Genomic DNA, 23067 nt, shown 5'->3' with positions numbered 1-23067 from the left:
TTCACTGCCATGGCATTGCCCACCAATCTCGTATCCCGTCACTGATGTGGGTGCTGTCACAACGCCGTGCTAGCATGATTAATTGGGAATGTATCACTTAGTTTATTATTTCCAACAAGATTATAATCATTTCTGGTATTTTAAACACTGTAGAACAGTTGATCCTGTTGACCTTAAAAACAATATACTCCTGACACGTGGTAACAAAACAGAGTTCTTAATTGACAGCAGCAGAGTATAAATGAATTTAAAGAACGGGAACTTCAAATTCAAAGGCACCTCTAGAACTATAGGGATATAGTTTGGAGGTAACAGCATTTCTGACTAGGATGAGACCGCCTCAGACCAAGACAGTCATGGATCAGCAGCAGACGGGGATGAAAATGGTTTAAGGTTAATATTTCCTTTCTTGACATTTTAAGACTCTATTTTATTTAATTTTTAGAGATAGTGACAGCAAGGTTTTTGATATTACCTCCCAGCTGAAACCTTGGTGGATTATGAGACTAGCCACTAGACTCTAGTGGTAAAACACAAGTAATACAAGAGATTTAGAAGTTGTGCTAGGGTTATCAACCTAATATTAATACTGCATTTCTGTAGATGTCTATGACGTGACGTCAGCGCTGCTGTTTCATGAAATTGTGTTGATAAAAACTGTTATTATTTTTATGTGTTAAAATAAAATAATGGTACATGCTTTATAAATTAGACTTTACTTTTGGTGGTCCAGCCCAGGACACACTAAGGCTCACACTAATGAGAGATAATGGTCACATCTTGCATAGAGCACCTCTGAATGTGGTCTGTGTCACTGTATCGCAATGCATCATGGTTGCATTCACGCCTCTGCTTTTCGACTTGTGATCAGATCCCCAGGTTCCTGTCTTGTGTTTGAATGAACAAGACACTAACAAAAGTGACGTGACCTTCAGGGACTTTCGTGATGTCATTATAATGGGAGGTTGTCGTTGTGTTGTTACATACATAAAACATTGACAGCATTTGAATTAAATAATATCAAGATGAGTGTTTTTATATTCTAGCTCTAACCAAATGCTAGAAAAAAGTTTAAAAAACAAAATAAAACACATACTAGTGCAGTGGAACTGTACCAATATCTTTCTTTGGTGTGAATTTTCTGTAGGATGAATATTTTTCCAGCAGAGGGACCCTTCGGAAATTGGGCCTTTTCTGTGAACTCTTTTCCTGCAGTATCATCATCTTCCACCAGATGTCGCTAACTTCACCCTTCCATCACTTCTAATAACTGGGTCACAGTATGGTGAATGAGACTTTGGTCAATTCATGAAACTGTGTGCTGTGTTAAGACAGGAAGTCTATGAATCACAATGAGAAAAGGAAAGGCTCATCTGCACCACATATTGGAAGAAAATAACAACAAGAATATTCACGTTAAGGTCCAAGATGTCTATCAGGGAGAAAAAGCCTGAAAAGTTCTCCTGTCTACACAAGGAGCGTCTGAACGGATAAAGCTGGAAGGAGCACAGATGGAACAAAGGAAGTAAAGATTCTCTTATTGATTGGTGACAAATTGACTGAAAGCTACAAACCATTTTGTTTGCAACGGATTGAAGGGGTAAAGTTGATTGAATTTGTGCGTTACACCATTACCTGTCCGTCACGGTTTAATGACAGCAAAACTTTCATATTAATTTACCAGATATTAAGAATATGAATGTGCATCATCTATTAAAATATGTTTTCTGAGATGCATAGAATATGTGTTAAATTAAATTCAAGGTAAATTTAACACAAAGTGTTCATTCAGAGTGACGTGAATGCAGGGTTGTTCAATAAGGCCGTGATACCTGACATGATAAACGAGAAGCGACCAAACAAGCAGGTGTGAGGAGGCGATCTGGTACCGCGACACAAATCCCAATCACATAAGCTCTCCCCTCTCAGCTAGGCTTGCTTTGCTCTGCCAGTTCATAAAGATTCCAGTGGGCTGAGACACTGTTTGGCGAGCACATTAGGTTTGGGGGAAATAAATCTTTCCTTCCTTGTTGCGGCACTAGAGAAACCTTTCTGGAATGAGCTCAGCTCTCCTCAGACATTCTAATTCTTAAAGAACAAGGAAAGGAAAAGAGTTGTTGTGTTATTGTCACATAAGATAGGTGAAGTGCTGTGGAATTGATTTGAACTATTTCACTATATAGGGGGATCGTGAGGTGGAGCATTACATCCACTAATTAGAAGGTCGGTGGTTCCATCCCTGACTACGGATGCTCCTGATGGATGTCCACATGGGTGTTCAGGTGCTTGCATGAATGATAAACTGGTGGCGTCTTGAACGGAAACCTCTGATCCAGTGAGTAGATTCATGTGTGAAGGAGTGATTGCAGGATGATGCTGTAAAATAATAATATTAATAATAATAATAATAATAATAATAATAATAATAATAATAATAATAATCTTTTATTGTCCCATAGTGGGGAAAATTGTGAAATATTTGTGAAAAACAGACTTAAAGCACTAAAATCTATTAACTATTTCACCTGTAGTCTATCTGTGTTATTTAATGTTAACCTGAAAACAACACACTGAAGTTTGAGGACAATTCTTTCAAACCGTTTTTGGGGGATTTCTCTATTCGTTGCTCTTATCCGTGATAATGATCATTAAATGTTCCTAATTGGGTCGTGTTAGTGAATCACACACATCGTGAAGATGAAGGCGGATGAGGGTTGATACATCCCCTCCCCCACCTCTTTAGCACAATTACCAAAATACCTTCTCTTTTGTCGTCTTGACATTCACCCCTCTATCGTCTGGCAGCAGAATGACTGTGAGGGCAAAGGGTTGTTAAGCTGAGAATGTAATCCTTGTGAGCCTGAATCATTGATCTTTTATCTGAATGCAGGTTGTGCAAGTTGAAATTTACAGCCTCAGCAACGACTTTAAAATACCAGAAGGTGCCATGTTTAAATAAACCCATGACACTGTCTGTGGCGCTGAAGGAGCAGATAAATATGTAGATATATTTACCTTTTTCAGGTCCCATTTTATTGTTTTGAAGAGTCACCATAATGATGGGAGACCCGCTGCTGCTTTTAGTCATATATATTATAAAAGTAATGCATCTGTGGCATTCTGTGATCCTGAAAATGTGTCCCCAGACTAATGCATATCTGCACATTTTTAAAAAAAAATAGAAACTACAGAAGATATTGATCATTTTTTGCAATAAAAAAAATAAACCAATCTCTTCCATCATAACCCTGATGCTCTTCTGTCTTACCTTTCTGACTCTGGGATTCCTGGTGCTTCTGAGGTTCCCTTGCAGTCGGGTTAGCATTGGTCGCTAATATTGTTCCAGAGTCTTTTTTGACTGGGCTTTCAGGGCCAGCTGAAGGCGTGGCGGCGCCAGCCGGACGTACATTCTCTACCTGGGACCTCCTGGTAATGGAACCTGGCGTTGCGTTTGCAGAAGCCGGCCTCACGTTGAGAGGTCCCGCTCTGGTGGGAGGGCCGGAGGAGACGGAGGGCCGGGGAGCTGACGTCGTCTCCTCGATGGCGTCAGCCGGCTTCGACTCGGGCTTCAGGGGAAGAGGATGACAAAAGAGGAGAGAAAGAGAGAGAGAGAGAGAGAGAGAGGAGCGCAATCAATGTTGACAACCAATTCACATACAGTGGAATTACTGTCATGTTTGATTAAATCCCTGGAGACATGATTCACCAAATTACAGTGCTCCCCATGATTACACTGTGCCAAAATGAAACACACAGGACTATGACCGCTGATTAAGAGTTTAAGGATGTGTGTGCAGAGAAAATTATAAGGTGACTTGAAAATCATACAGGCTGACTAATCTTCCATCCTGATCCTACGCCTTCTTAATCAACAATCACTCTTCTGTCCCTCCCTCAGCCCCCATCCCTCCGTAAATCAACCTGCAGCAGTTTCAGCAGCAGCTACATCTGCAGCACCAAAAACCACCCCCCCCCCTGTGTGGAGACACAAACCTCCATATGTGCAAATGATGCATTAACAAAATTAGGAACAGGGAGATTTCTGCGTCGTCAGACCAGAACCAGAACTCCAAGGTTGGGGACCGATACCACCATGGGTTGGTCCAGATCTGTATTTGTATCTGTATTTACATTTAGAGTCTGGTATAAATATAACAAGTGGAGAGACGTTTCCATCAGTGGCAAAGACTAGGGAAAACATGGGGGGGTTGGATGGTGGTGGTGATGGGGGGGACTCACAAACCTCAGGAGACTATCCCACAATCCCATCCATCTGCGTCTGACGCATTCTCTATCTCTGGCGTTTTAATTCCCCGATCAAGTTCACCAACCATCTGTTCTAGGGCAGTCCAGAGAAATCCTGCCTTGCCTCTGTGATTCAGCTGTTCTCACACACACACACACACACACACATATACACACACACACACACACACGAACGCAGACAGAGAAGAAGGCGAGGGGAGGTGGAGCGCGCAAACTCCCCTGGATAACCCGGGGGCTGGAGCGATGATAGAGCCAGTAGGAGGACAGCTCAGTTCAGCTGTTCCCTGGAGAGATCCGCCGCAAAAAAGGGGGTGTGCGGCGGCGCAGACGAGCGGGAACGCAGGGAAGGAGAATGCTGGAAGAAAGACGATCTGCAAAGCACGGCTGGGGAGTGAAGGGACAGCTGGCTTTAACCACCGTTTCCTGTTACTCAGAGAGGGTGGGACCGCATTTTAAAAGCTCTAACCAGAGGTTCTTTATGCTTGGGAGGACAGAATGTGTGTTAAATGTTGAGGAGGAGACGCCTTTTTGCTTAATAAACCATCATAAAAATGTATGTCATATAGATAATACGCGTAAAATTTAAATTGTGGCATGGAAAAGGAAGAAACCCCCCCCCAACACTAGTACTTTAAGACAAAAAAAAATACCTTTTCTGCTGCTGGAGGTGATGAGTGCTCGCTCACTGACACCTGTGGGTTTAACAAAGACATTACACAAGCATTTAGAGGCCGTGATGTAAGCTGAGGGAACGTGGAGCCTCCGTTCCAGAAGGGCAGCTGCTCCAACTCACCGGCAGATGGTGTAAAGTGCTCATGTCATCACATTTCTCCTGCTGGGGAGACAACGGCGCAGTTAGACGGTTACAGAGGAGACATCCTGCTATAAGGTGAATCGGTTCAAGGGAGAGTTGAGGAGTTAGAAAGAGTTCAGCTTATAAATGTGGATGTTTTACACAAATATATCTGTGCAGCTGGGAGCTGTAAAATGCGGCTGCGGGGGTAAATCAGCGACTGGCCGGGATGCGTGCATTTTCCACTGAGTGAGCAGCGCGCAGCTTTTAGCGCACAGACGCATGGCGGTCAGGGCCAGATGAGACCATCCATCCCCCGGCTCCCTCCGTGTGTGTGTGTGTGTGTGTGTGTGTAACGGTTGCCATGACAACTTAGCAAATCTCTCGTTAAAATAGCGTGAAAAAAAAAACAAAAAAAAAAAACAAAACAAAAAACGAAACACCCACCCCTCAACAACTCCAAAAGCAACAGCTCACACGGTGCCAAGTGCGCGCGCACGCACACACACACACACACACACACACACACACACACACACACACACACACACACACACACACACACACACAAATATAACACCATCCTGGAAAATTATGCACCGAGAATGTTGTTGGAGACGCAAAATAGAGGCTCAGATATTTAGGATGGATTATCATCAACCTGACTGATGGTTTTGTTTGTTGTTAGGAAGTTTGAATTGGATGAGCTGGAAGGTTCGAAACCAAAAACATTCAGGGGATGTTTGACATTTTAGAGCAAATTCCTGAAGATTGATTCTCAATCTGACGTTTCTTTTTTTTTTTTTTTAATGGGGTCTATGCAGTTCAGTAAATAGTTCAAGCATATGGTGCTTTATGCATTTTTCTGAGCAAAATTTGAGCTGATAATGAAGAGGCTTAAGGAGGATAATGTCACGCAATATGAAAAACAGTAGGACTTCATTTTCAAACAGCTACTAACCTTTAAATTCAGTGAAATTCCAGGTTGTGATTTTGGAGAGATGTTCTCTCTCTCAGTTTTGACAGGTTCTGGGTTTTTTCTGCTCTTCAAGATCGTTTGATGGCTGAAAAAACACAATCAGAACATGTCAGATATCTGAATATATTCACTGCACACCTTCCTCCTCCATCATAGTAAAAACAAGTACAAGCCAGAAATTCCCAGTGACTCATTAATCTGTTAAAACACTCATGTAGGACATTTTTCATGCTTTCTATTATAAATACTGTATCTTTTACTTTGTGTTGCTCTGGAGACTCTGTGGCTTCTTTTCTCCCAGTCCTGCACAGATAAATTTGGAGGTCAGCTCATCGACCTCCCCGATCACAAAGACCGCCACGTCTCCATCCCTGCCGAGCATCCAGGTCACACTCTTAGTGTTGGCTGAAAGGACACACACACACACACACACACACACACACACACACACACACACACACACACACACACACACACACACACACGCACACGCACAATAAACAAATGCATTAGTCAAAGATATGTAAAAAAATTAAGATAGATTACAGTATTTTCCGCACTATAAGGCGCACCTAAAAGCCTTTAATTTTCTCAATTTCTTATAATCCAAGTTTTAAAATAGACCATTCATTAAAGATGAGTTCTCAGATGCGTTTTATAATCCAGTGCGCCTTATGTATGAATTTTAAAAAGAATAGGCCATTCATTGAAGGTGCGCCTTATAATCCAGTGCACCTTATAGTGCGGAAAATACTTTATACTTTTTAAACTTGATTATTGAAAAGCTTTGAGGTAAAATATGTTGTTTCCAGTCACCAAGCAAACACTTATCAGTTTTTATCAAACCTTATCTAACCTTTTCACAATTTTAAAACTTCAGCCATAAATTGTAGGGGGGAAAAAAACCATCTGAGGTCTCTCAGATAATTAGTGTGACTTGTGTTCATTCCAAAATAAAAGGCATCATCAGCATATCTCATTAGTCGAATCTGCTTTTCTAGTTTATTGACAAGATCAACAACAAGCAGCGCCAAATCAGCACGCCACAAATGTTTGACGGCTCCTCCACGCAGCTGATGCAAACAAAGTCGGCGGGAAAAAGCTGACGGCGTTTCCATCTTGTTTAGATCTCGATGTGAGACCTGTACTGATGTCATTCACAAACTAAATCTGGTGTTACGCTCTACTTTGTGAGGTCAACACGATCTCTCACACACAGATTATGAAGGTCACACGTATTTTGACGACACACAGAAACCATCTTGTGACTACAGGAATGCAAAAGGAGTTCTCCTATATAGACAAAGCAGCTCCTTCAGAGCGAAGGTGATTGTTGGGTTGACGGCAGGATAACGTGCTTTCGTAGTGAACTGGTTTGGCCAGCTTGCCCTGTGGATCGCATTTTTGTAGACTGTGAAACCACAGACGTCATTACCCTGGTAAGCAATGAGTCAGTGCACACAAAAAAACCCTACAAATTCATCATTGTCATGTGTCAACAACATGAATCATATCAGCTGAGTCAAGGCAGGGCCATTTAAGAGGAACCCATGTGTTGGTATTTTCACTACACCGGGGCCTTACTGTAAAAGGAAGTAGTAAAATAAAAATATCAAAACTTACAATCCAGTATTGAACTGCCTTTTCCAAGTGAAAAAAAAAGAAGTTTTTAAAGTGAAAATGTTTTTTTTTTTTTTTGTAAGGCAAAGAACAGCATTGCTGAAATCAACTCTCTCCAGTGAGTTGTGTGTCTGTTTTGCGTGAATGTCACCAGTCTGCTTACAACATAAACACACCAGCAGCGTGTAGTCACGGTACTAATTACCACGAGGACAGCCTGGCAACAGCAAAGGTCTCATGATCAGAAAAAAAAGGCTAAAGGCTGAAACTATGAAACACAAAACTCTCCCCGCAAGGACGCCCGACGCAATCAAACTCCCTGTCATTGTTTTTCAAACACGTACATTTCCTGCAAGCTTCCTGTTTTAGCTCCTGCTAATTGTTTGAAGGAAAGGGCCTTGACTCATTTCCTACTTTAACACAGAATCATACACTATCCACAACTTCCTCTGTATTATAAACAGGCAGTTTTTGTGGCAAAGCCTCGAGGCCGTAGGGTCCTCAATCTCAGCTCAGCGCACTGGATTATAAAACCCACTGAATTATAAAATGCATCTGAGAACTCATCTTCAATTAATGGTCTATTTTAAATCTTTTGTCGTATATAAATGACATTGGATTGTATGAAATTGAAATAAAATTAAAGGCTTTTAGTGTGGAAAATACTGCAATTAAAAGTACTAAAATCACACTGAAAAAATACTCCAAATAAATAATAGTAAGTTTGATTTTACTTAACTCCTTCCTAAGTTATTTATAGCAATGCGTGGTCTTTAACATACTTCAGATTGTCACGTGTAGCATTGCTGTACTGTGAGAATCTAAAATGTCAGATTCTCTTGAGGTCTGTGACCATTTCTTGCTAATCTGTAAAAGTTTATAAAATGTTAAATTAGGTTATGATGTAGGAACATTTTCTCATGCCATAAGGGGGCACGTGGCTTCCACAGATTTTAACAATACCGTGAGATTAACTTTAAGATCCATGTTGGGGATTTTTTTTGTTTTTTTACTGCACAGGAAGTTTGGGGATAGTTTTAATCTAGTTATCAGTAACTATCAGAAAAGTGGTGTAGTAGTACAAAAGTATCCGCCTTTGAGATGTCAGAAAGTATAAAGTCGTACAAGTACTTCAGTGTTTTCTTTGTCCCCTTCTATGGAACAGAGGATTTTGCTACGTCAGCAATTACTGTACACCTCACATTTCTCATCAGAGCACTCGTTTCTTCCAAGCAGACAATGCAGCAAGACCAGTTTCTGGAGTTAAACCGGTTTCAGGGCAGATTCCAGCCTCCAGACTTACCAGTTGTTGTTTTTGTTGTTTTGTTGCTTATATATTTATATCTTTTTTGCACCACAGTGAATTTGTTATAAATCCTTTTTATTTCTTCTTGAATGATTTTTCATTTCATTTCATTCTCTCTCTCTCTCTCTCTCTCTCTGTCTCTCTCTCTCTCTCTCTGTGTGTGTGTGTGTGTGTGTGTGTGTGTGTGTGTGTGTGTGTGTGTGTGTGTGTGTGTGTGTGTGTGTGTGTGTGTGTGTGTGTGTGTGTGTGTAAACACATACTCATTATGATCATTGTAATGGAAATATTCATTTTTAAAGATCTCTCTCTCTCTCTCTCTCTCTGTGTGTGTGTGTGTGTGTGTGTGTGTGTGTGTGTGTGTGTGTGTGTGTGTGTGTGTGTGTGTGTGTGTGTGTGTGTGTGTGTGTGTGTGTGTGTAAACAGATACTCATTATGATCATTGTAATGGAAATATTCATTTTTAAAGATCTTAATTTTTGCAAATCATTTTTCCAGAGTGACATAATTTTGCTGCGACGTCTGCTTTATAAATGTTAAAATCACCTGCGTATGTTATAATAAACCAATGTAATAATTCTACTGGACTTTAGATCTCTAGGTAAATAGACCAAGAAGTAATGACGCTTCTGTCCAAATATCATGATGATCATGATGATCATGATGATCATCATCATGATCATGATGATGATGATGATCATCATCATCACCCTCTTCCAGGTCTCCATTTATGGGAGCAGATGGTGTTTGTTATCTAATTATTGTCTCCAGCTCTCGAGTTCTTTGACCCTCTTTCAAATTATTCACAGCATAGAACGCAAAAACACCTCAGAACGTTTTAGTTTTTTTTTCAAAAGGCTTTGTTTAAAACAGTGAGGTGTGTCAGAATAATGTACATAAGGTGTTGCTGACGGGTTACCTTTTTTTGGCTTCATCCTCTTGCACTCAGCATCCCCCCCTTCCCTCTCCAGTTTCTCCTCCCTCTCCTTCCAGCGTCGCACCTGTTCCTGCCGCATTTTCAGGAACAGAGTCTTTTTTTGGTCCTCATTGAGAGCTTCCAGCACGTCGGGGTCGATGTACATTTCTTTTAGGATCTGCTGCAGCATGTTGGCGGCTGATTGGTGGGGATTAACCCGGCCGAGGAGTCGGATGGAGGAGGAGGCGCTGTCCCTGTGGCCAGCAGCTTCTTGAGGTGGTCGGTGATGGTTTATCGTCTCATGTCATTAGATGAAGACTTTCTTTAGTCTTTCTTACTATAAATTCACCCTTGTTTACAAGTGGTGACTTAAAGTGCACGGCCATGACTTTTGTACATTCTGTACAGCGATGGGGGAATTCCTGTTTCCTGTCTGTTTAATGCTGACAGATTCCCCGCCCTACAAGTTGTCAGTTAGCTTTGTCGTCCGAGGTCATCGTTGAGCCAATCTACGAGACAAAAATGCAGAGTGAAGACTTGAAACAAAGAGTTCGAAGACTGCCTTAAACCCCAGTTTCTACTTTTAGCTTCAAGTTGAAATACTACATATTTCTCAGTCTGACTTTTCTCTCAGTCACAAACTTTTTTTCTTCAGTCATTCCTTCAGAAAAGTCGTTCCGGTTGACTTTCCTGTCCCTCGTTTCATGTATACGGAAGAGCCAGTCTCTAAACTGACTGAAACCCAGACGGGAGGAGATTTTCTAAAGGAATGGAACTGCTTCTGTCATCAGCTGCCCACCTCCCTCCCCTTCACACATCCCTTCCTGAAGACATGTTCCTTTCCCCCCTCCCTTCCCCAAAAACACTCAGGAGATTGCTGCTCCATTTTTACATGGTTAGTTATTGGTTGTAAGACAAGGAGAGAGAGAGGAAAAAAAAAAAGGTCACAGCCTCCGGAGAGCACGAGTCAGATTCTCTAACAAGGGACTGAAATGGACTCCTCCAGTCTCAGCGAATGTTTTTAACAATGGCTACCACAGGAGCAGCAGCACTTGGAGGGGAAAGAAAGCTTGTCTCAGAAAGTATCTGACTGGCGGGATATAGATGTATTCCTCTCGAAAGACGTTATAGGGTGCAAAGAAGGTAAGGGAGGAAAAGGGCAAAGGTGCATAAGAAAACAGAGAGAGACAAAAGGGAGCCGAAAGAGAAGAGAATAATTTGCTGAAGTACTCACAGTGGGATGTACACAGCCGCTCCACAGCAGTATATGCTAACTTAGCAGAGACTCAGAGAGCCTGTGGGTCCTCCTTGTCTTTGTGTGTATGACTGGGCTGATGACATCACAGCATTCCATAATCTCTCTCCCTCCCTCTTTCTGTCTCTCTCTTTCTCTCTCTCTTGAAAGCAAACACACACACACACGCACATTTAAACACATTTTTTTTTCCTAAAAAAAAAAGGGGGGGAGAGCAATTCAGGAAGTTGAACTCATAAAAGACATCTAAAAAAGAAGAAAGAAGGGGGGGAAAAAAGAGCAGAAAATCACTAAGTCTGACTTTTCTTTCCCGCCGCTGCTGCTGTCCCAGACACAAAATGAATGGTTTGAATTTTAAAATGTAGCATAAGATACAAACGAAATATTTTTACATTCACATATTTTTTTTCTCAAAAGCTTTTACATTTAAAACACACAGAAATTCCCATTAATAATGCTGTAATTTAATGCAGTTTCATGTTAAATAACAAAACTGTTACGCTTCTCTTAACATCACTTGATGAGCGATGGATTATTTTGTTGCACACAAACTTTCTTTCGTGTTATTTAATGTTTTTAATTGAACTGATTCAACTGCTGACATCATGAGATATGAGCACAGATATTGTATATCCTGTTCTGATGGTACATTCAAGCCAAAACTGGAATTAAAAAAAAAACAACTAAAGTTCTAGTGTGCATTTTTATCAAGGGGGTGTCTCCAGTACTGTCTCTGTAGCTGATTCCACCACATTATAAGTAAAGACATCTTTCTCCTCTCCCTCCTGTTTCAGAGCCTTGATCATTTATAGGTGAAGAGCATCCTCTACTGGGCAACGCCAGAGAAGCCTGCCATGGATTACGTCATCATAGCCAATGCTAAACTGCTTCAGACAAACACAAAAGAGACACAAATGTATGAAAACAGAAGCAACGTCAAAGAGAATTAAGCAATTAAATCATGCAGTAAGGACTCAGACACCGTACAAATAATGTGCATGCAGCTCGGAGTCAGATGGAGGGAAGGCAGCAGGATGTTGTGTGATTCGTTCCTGCTGTTCACTGTTGCCTAGGAGGGTTCAGGTGACGATAATTTTGCAGCAACAATAAAATGTGAACCTGACAAAGGTTCACACAGCTAGCAGTTTGAAAGCAGCAACAAACCAACGTGCTATTAATCTCCTCCTGCAGCATTCTTGTGATCAATCAGTGCTTTAAAGTAGTGACACATAAACTCATTATTCTGAATAAAAAAGGATTTCTCAGCTGATCATCAGTGGAATAATCTGTGCTTCAGAAAAGACAGCCCTAATTTCACTAAATGCATTTCTTCACTGGCTCTGATGTTTTGCTCTTGTGCTTCCAAATCGATGACCTAAACCAAATCCTTGATGTGAGCTCTTGGACAATGGGAAAACTCTGAGTCGGCATCTGGGCTGGAGTCCATCTCCATTTCAGACATCCGCTTCAGTTTTTCATCCTTGCAGGGAGCGAAGAAGATCACTGACTTTTACAACAAACCCTGATCATACATGCATACTGCACAGCCTGCAGCAGCGTGTCCACAATCCGTCCAGGTAGTGTTTGCACAGACTTTACTTTTATTCTAATGTGTTTTTTTTTGGTGTTTTTTTTGTAAAATGCCAAGAAGGCATAGAAAAAAAGATAACAAAAAGTTTAAAAAATATGTTTAAAATATTTAGAGGCAGAAACATCAGAAGCTGATATAAATCTGTTGAGTGACAACAGTGTTAATTTTAATAGGCTGCTTAAAATCTGCTTCATAGCAAGAAATAAACATGCATTAAAACCAAAATCCAACCTGTGAAAACATGACCTGATGAAAGTATTAACCTGTAAAAGTTCTGAGCTTGTTAGGTCACTACTACAATAAAGTGCGCTTTCTTTAATGCTAGCAGTAAAGCTAACAGATGGACATTGATGTATGCTTATGATTACTGCAGAAAAAAGTAATACATGACTTTTTGGTTTTGTGTTTAATATACAGCACTGATTCAGACATCTTAAGAAGAAATTAATCATCAGGTTGTTGTCAGTTCAAAGTTAGAATTTTAATATCTGTAAAATTTTAGTTTTAGTAATTCGCATCATTGCAACTTCAGAGTTAGACATCGCGGACAAACTACAAGAATCAAACATGCTTCTCATCAGAGAAGCCCCCCCCCAACAGCAAAAGAAACATAAAAAACACATTTTGGACATAGATTTTCCCTCATGGGTAAATTAAAATTTATTTTTAAAATTTGTCAAATGTACATAAATTACGATGCATCAAAACCAAATGAGCAAATCAAATACCTTCTTTAAAAAAAAAAAAAAAAAAACCGACATAAGAGAAAACGACATTCTTTGTTGAGATCATTTTTAAACAAGTATTGGTCAGGCTTTTCATTTGCCTGGGAAAGCAAAGTGCTACACACAACAACCACTGAAGACAGTTCACCATACACCTTAATGAGGATTGGACTGAAGCACCTTTTCTTAGCTTAAAGCTAAAATGGAGATTCCACTTTTTTTTTTTTGAGTCTTCCTTTGAAAAAAAAAGAAAAAACTCCATTGTGTGTTTGTGTTCCACCTTCAACAACCCATAAACCAAGTTTAGCATTTTCCTAAAAAGAGGCGTACTTGCAGTGACATTGCTCTAGTTCAAGTTAAAGTGAACTGCTTGACCCATCAGGCTGCTACGACCTTGGTTTATTATATTTTTCCCCCAGGATGGAGCTTTTAAGTGCAAATAAAGGCATACAACTCCTTCATGAGTAAACCATGGAATTCAGCCACATGCTTTCAAATAGTAATCATATATTTAATTGATATACATATTTTTTGCCACCATTGGCACATACGATATTGCACACAGTGATGAAATGTTGCACAGAAAAAATATAGATTTTTCGTGGGCAAAAACATTCCAAAAATTACAAATAATGTGGAATAACGCTGAAAAGGTAGAACTATGTAAAACAAACAAAAAACACACAGACACACACACAAAAAAACAAAAAAAAACAAGACATGCTTGCTGCTCCCCATTAATCGAGCAACTTACAACTTACTATCCAAGCCATAGAACGAGCGTTTCAAGGCGGGGTGGGGGGCTTCGCGAAATAACGAAAATAAATATTTCAATCCCCTACTCATGTTCCCAGTCAGCCCCTGTTTCTCTCTGCTGATGCACTTTGGCTTGCGACGAGCCAACGCTTTCTGCATCGTCTTGCATCAAGGTGACCACCCCCTTCCATGTTTACATGTAGGCCGATACCTGGATGGCTGCAGGAATGGGGGGGATGGTGGTAGAATAAAAGGAGGAAGGAAGATGGCAAGAAAAAGAAAGTTTTTAGAACTCAGCTCCAAATTTTTCTTTAAGGGTTTGAAACAAAACCCTTTGAGCACCACGAGTTGTGCGCTAGCACACAGAAAGGGCTGAGACCAAAAATGGAAGAGAGAGGAAAACGCTAATAAAAAAAAGAAAAAAAGAAAGAAGCTAAACTGCAATCCAAAGCACCAGGCCAGCGTGTAAGCATGTGGAGTGTTTAAGGCACCAGGTTGTCTTATATGCTGAAGAGGACGCTCCCGATCGGCAACACCAGAGGCTCCAAAAACAAGGTGGTCGAGGACGGTCTAAGTTTGCTGGTTTCCAGTCAACCTAAGCAATGGGAACAATCATGTGATTCAACGCTGAGGTAACTATGACTTTATCTGATTGTAGCCAGTTTCTATGGAATTTACTGACAGAGTTTATAAAACTGCTATCACACATCTATGAGATGCGACTGAACTGGTTTGGAAACCAGTTGCTTCCCCGTGTGGCGGACCCCAAATATTTACAATTAGACCAAAAAAACTGAATCTTATCACCTCAAGGAAATATTTGGACTTCAAAAAATCTAGGAGTAGAGCAATGAGTATGTCTCCAAAATAGCCCCACTGAACTTCACATTTACCAGATGACACGCGACTGGAGGTTACCCAACCAGGAATCATTCGAAAACCCTTTTCACCCTGCCTTAACCCAGAGGCGTTGCACCTCAGTGGCCCTCCTCATAGTGTGATGGTGATACTTTTATTACAGTTCACAAGGTCACTCCTTTTACAAACACGCTTCAAAAACAACTTCCACTACAAGTACACCAAGCCTTTGGATGGAAATCACTCGGTACTCAAGACTTGAGATTCGTACACTAAAAGGCAGATAAAGATATGGAAGAGTCCTTGAGCCAAAATTTTCGGAGAGAGACCAACCGAAATCGATTTCAGTGCAGGTTAACATGCAGCAACAGCACTCCTTGGCACCATTTGGACTTTTTATGACTGAACAAGGATCACAAAAATGTTTGCAGATGTCTGAACCAATCATGCTCTGCTTAATTTAGCCACTTCTTTGTTCTGAGCACGAAGCCAATCGACGGAGGACCTTTAAGTTGGTTTGACTCGTAATCTGAAAATTCCGGCCGTTTTGCTACATGTTGTTACTGCATTTCTTATATCGAATACACATTTAGTACCTTTAAAATGAACACATTGCATTAACAACAAGACACAAAGGTAGTCTATAATATATCCATCTGCATGGCAACAGTTTTCAACTGAAATAAAATTACAATATTAATATTTCTTTGAATGCCTCTGGCAAATGTCATCATGTCGAAATCCATCAACCATTTCAATATATTTGACTTTTTTTTTGCAATGTATATTGCACAACAAATAGCACTTATTTCATTTCATGAAAATGCCTATGTTCCTTTCATACTGCATGATATCTAACCAGTTTTCCGAAGCAGGCCTAGCCCTCATATGATTCATGTGTAAACACATCTCTACTCACAGGTAAAGGTAAATAGGATGGCAAGTACATGTGACAACCCTTTTAACAAAGTTTTAGAATTTTGGTTTTTAAAAATTAAAATCTGATTTGTGCTGAAGTCGTTAGCTCACGTGAAAAGGAAATGCTTTTTTTTTTTTCCCCCTCAAAACTTTGCAATAATTCCTTTTTGAACATTTGCAAACACTTTTTTTTTTTTAAGTTTTTTTTTTTACAATAGCTTTTAACTGGTACAAAAGTTGTTGTTTTTTTTCTGTTAAGGGAAATAAACACTCATTCAATATTTTTTTTTTTTGTCAAGTAGGAAACAATGTTCAAATATAATGTTATTACTTTGTTTAGCAGCCTGTTACTGTATTAATGGTGGATAAGTGGGGGTAACATCCAGCGATGAGCGACAAAACATGTCATAACTGTCAGGTTGTGGAGGTTTCTTATATTGTGGGTGATGCTCCCTTGGAGTTAAACCATTACAGTTAAAATCTTTAGATTTCTTTCTTTATACAGTAGAGTTTTTAATTATATTTCTCTTTGTTATTTTCATTACTTTTGCATTTATTTATTTATTTATTTATTTATTTGCACTCTATATCAATCCTCGTCTCCATCGTCCGCCTGCATCTCCTCTTGTTGCTGCATCTCGCATGCCCTCTTCTCCCGCTGCTTCTCCTGGATCTTTTTCATCTCCTCGGCGTATTTACTGAAAGTATTCCCAAATTTGGACCAGACTTTGTAGGGAACCGTAATTGAGTTGCGGTAGGTCGGCTTCACCTCGCTTACCCTCATGAACACACCATACTTATTGGATCCGACGTCGAAGAAGAACCGCTTGTTGTCCACAGTCAATGACGAGCCTTCCGGTAATTCTGCAGGTTCGTCCTCCACCCCGTAATCGTCAATAAGTTTAGCCAAAGCGTCACGAAACTCAATAAGTCCCTGGGCAGGCAGAGCGATCGTCTGGCCTTGCGTAGATCCCAAACCGGGCCCCCGGTTAACGGTCTGTCGGATCCTCAGGAACCGTCCCCTCTGGTTCTCTTTCAGATCCATGTAGTATTTCCGATTCTCCCGGACCAGGAACTCGCTCTTCAGCGCTCGCCGCGGCTCGTCCTGAACCAGTCCCGGGTTGGTCGGTCCCAGCTGGGCATAATGTTCGATGAAGTCTCCCAAGTAGTCACGGAACTCGACCGCTACGGACATGGAGAGAGTGAGGCGGCTCTTGTTTCCACCGGCCCCGACTTCTGCTATCTTTAAGAAGCGGCCTTTCGCGTTCTGCTTCACGTCCAAGTAGAAGCGCTTGTTTTGGATGTCAACCCGCTTCGACGCCAGCTCCTGCGTCTCATGCTGGAGGCCCGAAGCCGTGCCGGCCCCTCCCGCCGCTAAGTGCATGGAACCGAAGCCTAGGCCCATGGCCGCTCCTCCCTGCTCACTTCCACTGTCTCTGTCCGCCATGATGCTGCCTGCCTGCCTTCTCCCTCTGTCTGCTGCAAAGCCACGGCCAGCCACGGCGAGCGGAGGAAATCTCGCGAGATCTGCGTGAGAGGTACGAAAGGATTAGGGGGGGTGTGGGGGGGGCGGGGGGACCAGAGAGGACCACACTCTTAGGTTTCATCCGCAGCCCTGCAAAGAGTATGTGATTTACTCTGAAAACCTTAAATGATAGATAAATATATACATGACAGTTTGATTAAGTTTAGTTTAATCGATAGAAATTGTCAGACTTGGGAAGAATCTTGTTTTCTGTTTTCAAAGAGGGATACAGAGCGCAAATACAGTTACGCTTTGGGAGCCCTGATTACATTACAAGTCACATAATCGGGTTATTTAAATACTGTGTAGATTCAAATCTAAAAAATAATAATTTTTAATTCAAAATTTTGTTGAATTTGTTTCGATGACATCAAAAATTACGGGAGAAAATCCTTCAGTCGAGACTATTTCCTGAAAGTTGTCTCCCCACGCAAAACAAGTTAACAGGTCTCATTCATAAATGTAAGCTATATTTTATAAATTAATTGTATTGGGAGTAGTTTTTGAATATTACTAACAATACAATAAACATACGTGAAGTTCAATTGTTCTATTGCCATCTCTGTACAGCCCGTGGAACAGGATCCGGAGGTCCTCATAAAGCTTTAAATTACACCGAAATAAACTCGCAGTGTCATTTATTTTAATTTTTTATTTAAGACCATGAATGGTTTTTTTACACATCACGCATGTTAAAATGCTTGACTATTCATTATTTATTTATTGTAGTTCAGTATTTCTAAAGCACGAGGAAGGACAGACAGAAGCCATTTAACCAGCTTAGAGGATTTTGGGGTCATTTTAGTGGTAAATGCCTTGTAGTTCACCCTTTTTAAATTTCCTAAATTAACAGCGGGGTCTGCAAAGTCTTACCTTCTGTTTAAAAAACGGAACATTTCCACCGTAGAAATAGAGAAGACGAGTAAATCTTTGCAGCTTCTTCTTGCAGTAAAATGCCATCTTTCATCCATTTGAGATGCAATTTATTAGAATATTACATAAAAAATTCTAAAAGTCCACTTGAGATGTTATATGTAACGCCTTTAGTGTGTTTTAGTGGGTCGTCAGTTGGCGCGTCTCGGCCTCCACGCTGGGCCTGCAGCCGACAAACCGCGCTCCCACGACATATGTGGTGGCTTCAAGAAATGTTGATAGATATTACAGTAAACAACAGACATAATGTGATTTGTTCTTCTTTTGAAAGCATACGATAAGGTCAGAGAATACCAGACATGCACTTAAATTTATAATATATTATAAATTATTATGCGGTCTGAAAAAATCTGAGGAACTCTAAATATGTGACATTAATTTGTTTCTGACAACTTAAAACAAGCACATAAGTCCAGAGCTTTTTAATTTTATTTTTTATCTTAATATCAGCATTTGATGCTATTTTTTAACATTTTCTTGATATTATAGGACAATAGTGGAGTCATAGGTCTTTATACCAGCAATATGGGTAAAATAATATTCACCTATATACTTTTAACCTATTATGACACAGAGGTTTGCGGTCACATATGCTCTATAAAGTACATACAGCCGCGTTCTCCTCTCTTAGCACGTCTATAACCAGTGATTGTGAGCGCTGGACTCCTTCTCCTTCTTTTCCTTTCGGCTTTTCCCTTAAGACTCTGCTGGACTCCAATTAGAGCTATGGCCAGGATCTGGACTCCTTTACAGCTCTTTAAATAAAAGTTCGTTATAAATGCGTCTCAGAAATATTCAAGCTGAGCATTTCACACTAAAAATTAATTCAACATAAATATTTTAATCATGCACGGACTGATTATGTCCGTCCTTTTATATCCACGATAGCCAAACTCCCCAGGTTTGTGAGCGTACTGTGCATTTTATTCTTTTTCAACAGAAATAAAAAAGTAAAACACTGTCAGAATTTTTAGGAAAAATAAAAAACTTTTCAACACATGCAATACTTCAGTGAATACTGACCGAAGGCCTTAAATGAGGTCAGTATAGGCTTTAACCAAACTGAAACACCGCAAATCTCGACGGCATTATACATCTTTTTAAAAGTTTGTCTTGTTTAGATAATAGATAGCTATCGATTAGTGTCAGAGAATAGAATTGAAATATTTTTGCGGTATGTATATTTTTTAAATTATTGCATTTGCAGGCTGTAAAAATAAAATGATATATTTGAGGCTAACTTTTTCAAAATTAATTCAGTGTGACACCGACAAAGTCCTAAAGTTAATGACAACATCATTCTCACCAATTGACTAATATGTTATGATTTTGAGCCGAAATACTGAAGAAATAGTAATTATTAAAAGTAATTATTAAAATTTTATGGTCGAATGATTAGACTTAAGTATATCTAATTCAAAAATCATGAGGCAAGAACCTCATATAAGAAGTAAAATATTTCATTTTTTTATTTGTAACTGAAGAATTAGCCATAAAACACTGTAATAAAGATGAGCGATGTTCATTTTCACCTTGAAAGGTGAAATTCTGTTTGTCCAAAATAACATTCTGGCGCTTATTTGTGCGCCCTTGAATTTAAGGCCTACCGTCACATGAGGTGAGTTAACCGGCCTAAGGGCTCTAGTGCGCCCCAGCTGAACTGATTTCACGGTAGCTAACTTACCTCTGAACCTTGATGTGTTTAGATTTGTTTAAACCCATATGAATGTCCTGCTTGCATTGCGTCACAGGTTACCCGACCTCTGGGGCGACGCCACAGCGGTCACCGCTTCTTATGAATAATCCATCCGTGTTTGGAGAAGTAAAAAGGTAAGAAAGCAAAAAAAAAGAAAGAAAAAGAAATGTGTTATTTTTATAAATCAGTAATGTGTACAACTTATATTACTTCCGCAAGCATGCATTAGCTGTCTATGCAGAAATGTGTGGATGTTAGACATGTGATTGATTTATACTTCTCTACCCTTGTATTTATTGCCTGGTTATTTTATTCTAATTTATTGGAGTCCAATTTCCTTTTTTTATTTGATTTCCTGTTCTCTCTCTCTCTCTCTCTCTCTCCTTACTTATGCACGTATCAATTACTCAGAAAATATGGCTGTAAACATGTCCGCTTACTTCTTTCACGTCATTTCCCAAGAAAAAAAACCCTCAAATATATAATCTAATGTTACGTTTCTGTTTAATAAACAGATTACAGAGGCCTACAGTGCGTCTCTGTGCGATGATCGATCAGCTCTAAAACTATTATGTCCGTTTAATCCATTGGTCATAAATCAGTGACCTATATTTAACACCGGTTTCATTCGTAAAAAGAAACCCATACCGACATTTCTTTTTTTTTTCCGACGCAAATTTCCGACTCTAAAATGTCTGATCGCAGTTTTTTTTTTTCAAGCATCCGTTGAGGTCACCTCAGAAAGTTTTTTTTTTTTTTCTTTTCTCCCCTAGCATCCCAACACTGTGGCGCTGTTACAAACGCAGCTCTATTATCATTCTGAATAACTCCTCCGCCTGCTTGTATCGGATGTCTCCGTAAACTTTACCGATTAAACGACATTCCCGGGTGCCCGCTGACACACTTTAAACGCAGCAGGGCAATAACCACCCGACTGTCATGTAAATCAGACGTCATTCCGCCGAGCGATAGCCCGCCACCTACCTCAGCCAGCTCCGGTTCTGCGGGCGGAGGAGCGCGTCAAAGCCTTGACGGCGCACAGAGGGGGAGGACGAGACGAGGCTGCTCGGCGCGCATGTGAGGCCTTGTATGACGGCTCCACACACCGCCGCTGTTTGCACCACAAGATGGACAAGAAACGGCGAGTCGTGGCACGGAGAGAGCGACACACGCAAAAGTGCAACGCCGCACGCTTCACCTGTGATGTCAACACGCACTGTGGGAACCCGGTCGACTTGCGCCACCTGTCGGTGACAGTGGGGAGTTGCAGCTTTTCCTATTTCCAACAGGTAGGTCAACATTTCTTTAAACTGTAGTGGTGGTAAGTATCTAAGCGACGTGTTACCATCGACACTGTCAATAAAGTATTATAAGAATGGTGTTTGACTTGATTTCATTACCTCTTTCTCTCCCTGAGACTTAATCTTCCTAGAGTCTGTGTTTGTATAATAATTGTGTTCCACAGAAACACGACCTCACAGTGTGACAAACATTTTAACGTTCCTGTCTCACATCAGCGCTCACTGGGTCTAATTTATTGGCCCCGTGAAGCTTCAGCACCGTGGACAGCAGCCATGCCAGCAGGTCTGCAGGTCATTCATGATAACGAACCTCCGGGTGTCTCTTATTTCTCCTCGCTTGCGTTACTCCACAATGAAACGACATACAATGCGCAATTTTGCTGTCTAGGTCCAAACTGATAATATTTTGCATGACATAAATTTAAATTTTATTTCTAATTTGGCATTGTTTAGTTTAGAATTTAGAGTAGTTGCTCATGAATACATTCTCTGGCCAGCAGAGGTCGCTCTTCGTGAATCCTGTCGGTGCAACATCCTGTATCCGCATGCTATTTTGAATTTTGGCTAAACCAAACCATCACAATCAGACCCTGACCTAAACACGACTAGTGATGAAAATCAAACATGTAATTATTCCCGTGATAAATTAGGGTTCCTCAGCTGCCCCCCATCCTTTGCTAAACTCCTCTCTCTATGCTGCGCTATTCAATGTAAACACATTCAGTTACAGTCGTTAAAACAAAGAGGATATTTCACTGGTTTTGTACTTCCTAAGTGTTTAAAATTCTTTAAATGTGTTTTTGACCTCAGCAACTGCAGATGATTTCACCGTATGGATTTAATGCGGGGCTTCAACATCAGTTTTTTAGAGGCAGAGCTGCGAATGTGACCTGAATGCAGGGCATGACTTAATGGGATGAGACGCAAAACTCATTCAAAACCAGTCTCTTGAAGAACCTGACATGCTTTTTCGCAGCCTTAGTCATCGCATCCATATGAGTTTTCTAGGCCCATAGGACCATATGCGGCTGTATTTATCAATGTGAATGTATTTTATTTTTTATTTTGGAGGAATGCCTTGGCTACAGTAAAATGCGTTCTTGAGGAGGAGGACAGCCATGGATTTAGGATTTCGTCGGTTTCGTCGTTACGCGCGATCGCCGTTGATAAAACACCATGGAGCGATAGACGTACAATAACCGGGTTTTGGGAGCGAGGAGCTCGACCCTTTGGTCCACCGGTTGCCTGGATTTGACAACTCCAATCCTGCGTTTTGTTGACGGGAGCCCTTTGGCAAATCGGCATTATTCTCTCTCCGTCTGTGGCTTGTGGGGGGAGGCGGAGAGAGAGCCGCGGTGGAAAGGCGCTGTGTATCCGCGTTATAGCTTGCCTTCCATTATAAAAAAAAAGAAAAAAAAAAAGATTTTATTTTTGGAATGAACGTGGTTTATATTTTGCGCCCGGACTACCAAACTTGTGGTTTCACTGCAGCATATTTTTTGCGTCTTTTTTTTCCTTTTACGCTGCAGATGATACAGAAAAACCATCACAGCGGTAACATCACCGCTGCAATTTTTTTAAGGCAAAAGATAAAGAGTGGCGTCGTCTTGCAGTTTAACGCTACTATGGCAG

At 40.6% G+C, this 23067-nt stretch overlaps 2 protein-coding genes across 6 annotated transcripts in view; both read right to left on the bottom strand.

Annotated features, from left to right (window-relative positions):
• Nucleotides 1-11260, bottom strand: part of zgc:100829 (uncharacterized protein LOC445149 homolog) — a 16341-nt gene extending 5081 nt beyond the window's left edge. The window contains exons 1-8 of one of the 4 annotated variants that reach the window (XM_068331291.1): nucleotides 11112-11260; nucleotides 9881-10386; nucleotides 6299-6443; nucleotides 6021-6123; nucleotides 5060-5101; nucleotides 4917-4958; nucleotides 3269-3566; nucleotides 2761-2813 (exon numbers count right to left, since the gene is read on the bottom strand). In XM_068331291.1, coding sequence (XP_068187392.1) covers nucleotides 2761-2813; nucleotides 3269-3566; nucleotides 4917-4958; nucleotides 5060-5101; nucleotides 6021-6123; nucleotides 6299-6443; nucleotides 9881-10067 — 870 coding nt within the window. In that variant the 5' untranslated portion in view covers nucleotides 10068-10386; nucleotides 11112-11260. The remainder of the gene's footprint in view (nucleotides 1-2760; nucleotides 2814-3268; nucleotides 3567-4916; nucleotides 4959-5059; nucleotides 5102-6020; nucleotides 6124-6298; nucleotides 6444-9880; nucleotides 10387-11111) is intronic. The other 3 variants (XM_068331287.1, XM_068331288.1, XM_068331290.1) reach the window with 3 other exon arrangements.
• Nucleotides 11261-13189: 1929 nt separating this feature from the next.
• puraa (purine-rich element binding protein Aa) lies at nucleotides 13190-21407 on the bottom strand. 2 transcript variants are annotated; one of them, XM_068332204.1, is made up of 2 exons: nucleotides 20123-21407; nucleotides 13190-17507 (listed from the first exon to the last, which is right to left on the bottom strand). In XM_068332204.1, exon 2 carries the CDS (start codon nucleotides 17425-17427, stop codon nucleotides 16570-16572), a length of 858 nt encoding a protein of 285 aa, XP_068188305.1. In that variant the 5' UTR covers nucleotides 17428-17507; nucleotides 20123-21407; the 3' UTR covers nucleotides 13190-16569. The 2 variants fall into 2 exon arrangements, with proteins under 2 accessions (XP_068188305.1, XP_068188306.1); XM_068332205.1 differs by having other exon boundaries at nucleotides 13191-17507; nucleotides 21119-21406.
• Between the last annotated feature and the right edge of the window lie 1660 nt (nucleotides 21408-23067).

The sequence above is a fragment of the Antennarius striatus genome, chromosome 13 (assembly GCF_040054535.1).
Source record: "Antennarius striatus isolate MH-2024 chromosome 13, ASM4005453v1, whole genome shotgun sequence".
Taxonomy (NCBI): domain Eukaryota; kingdom Metazoa; phylum Chordata; class Actinopteri; order Lophiiformes; family Antennariidae; genus Antennarius; species Antennarius striatus.
The sequence above is the reverse complement of the archived record's forward strand: the minus strand, read 5'-3'. Positions and strand labels throughout refer to the sequence as shown.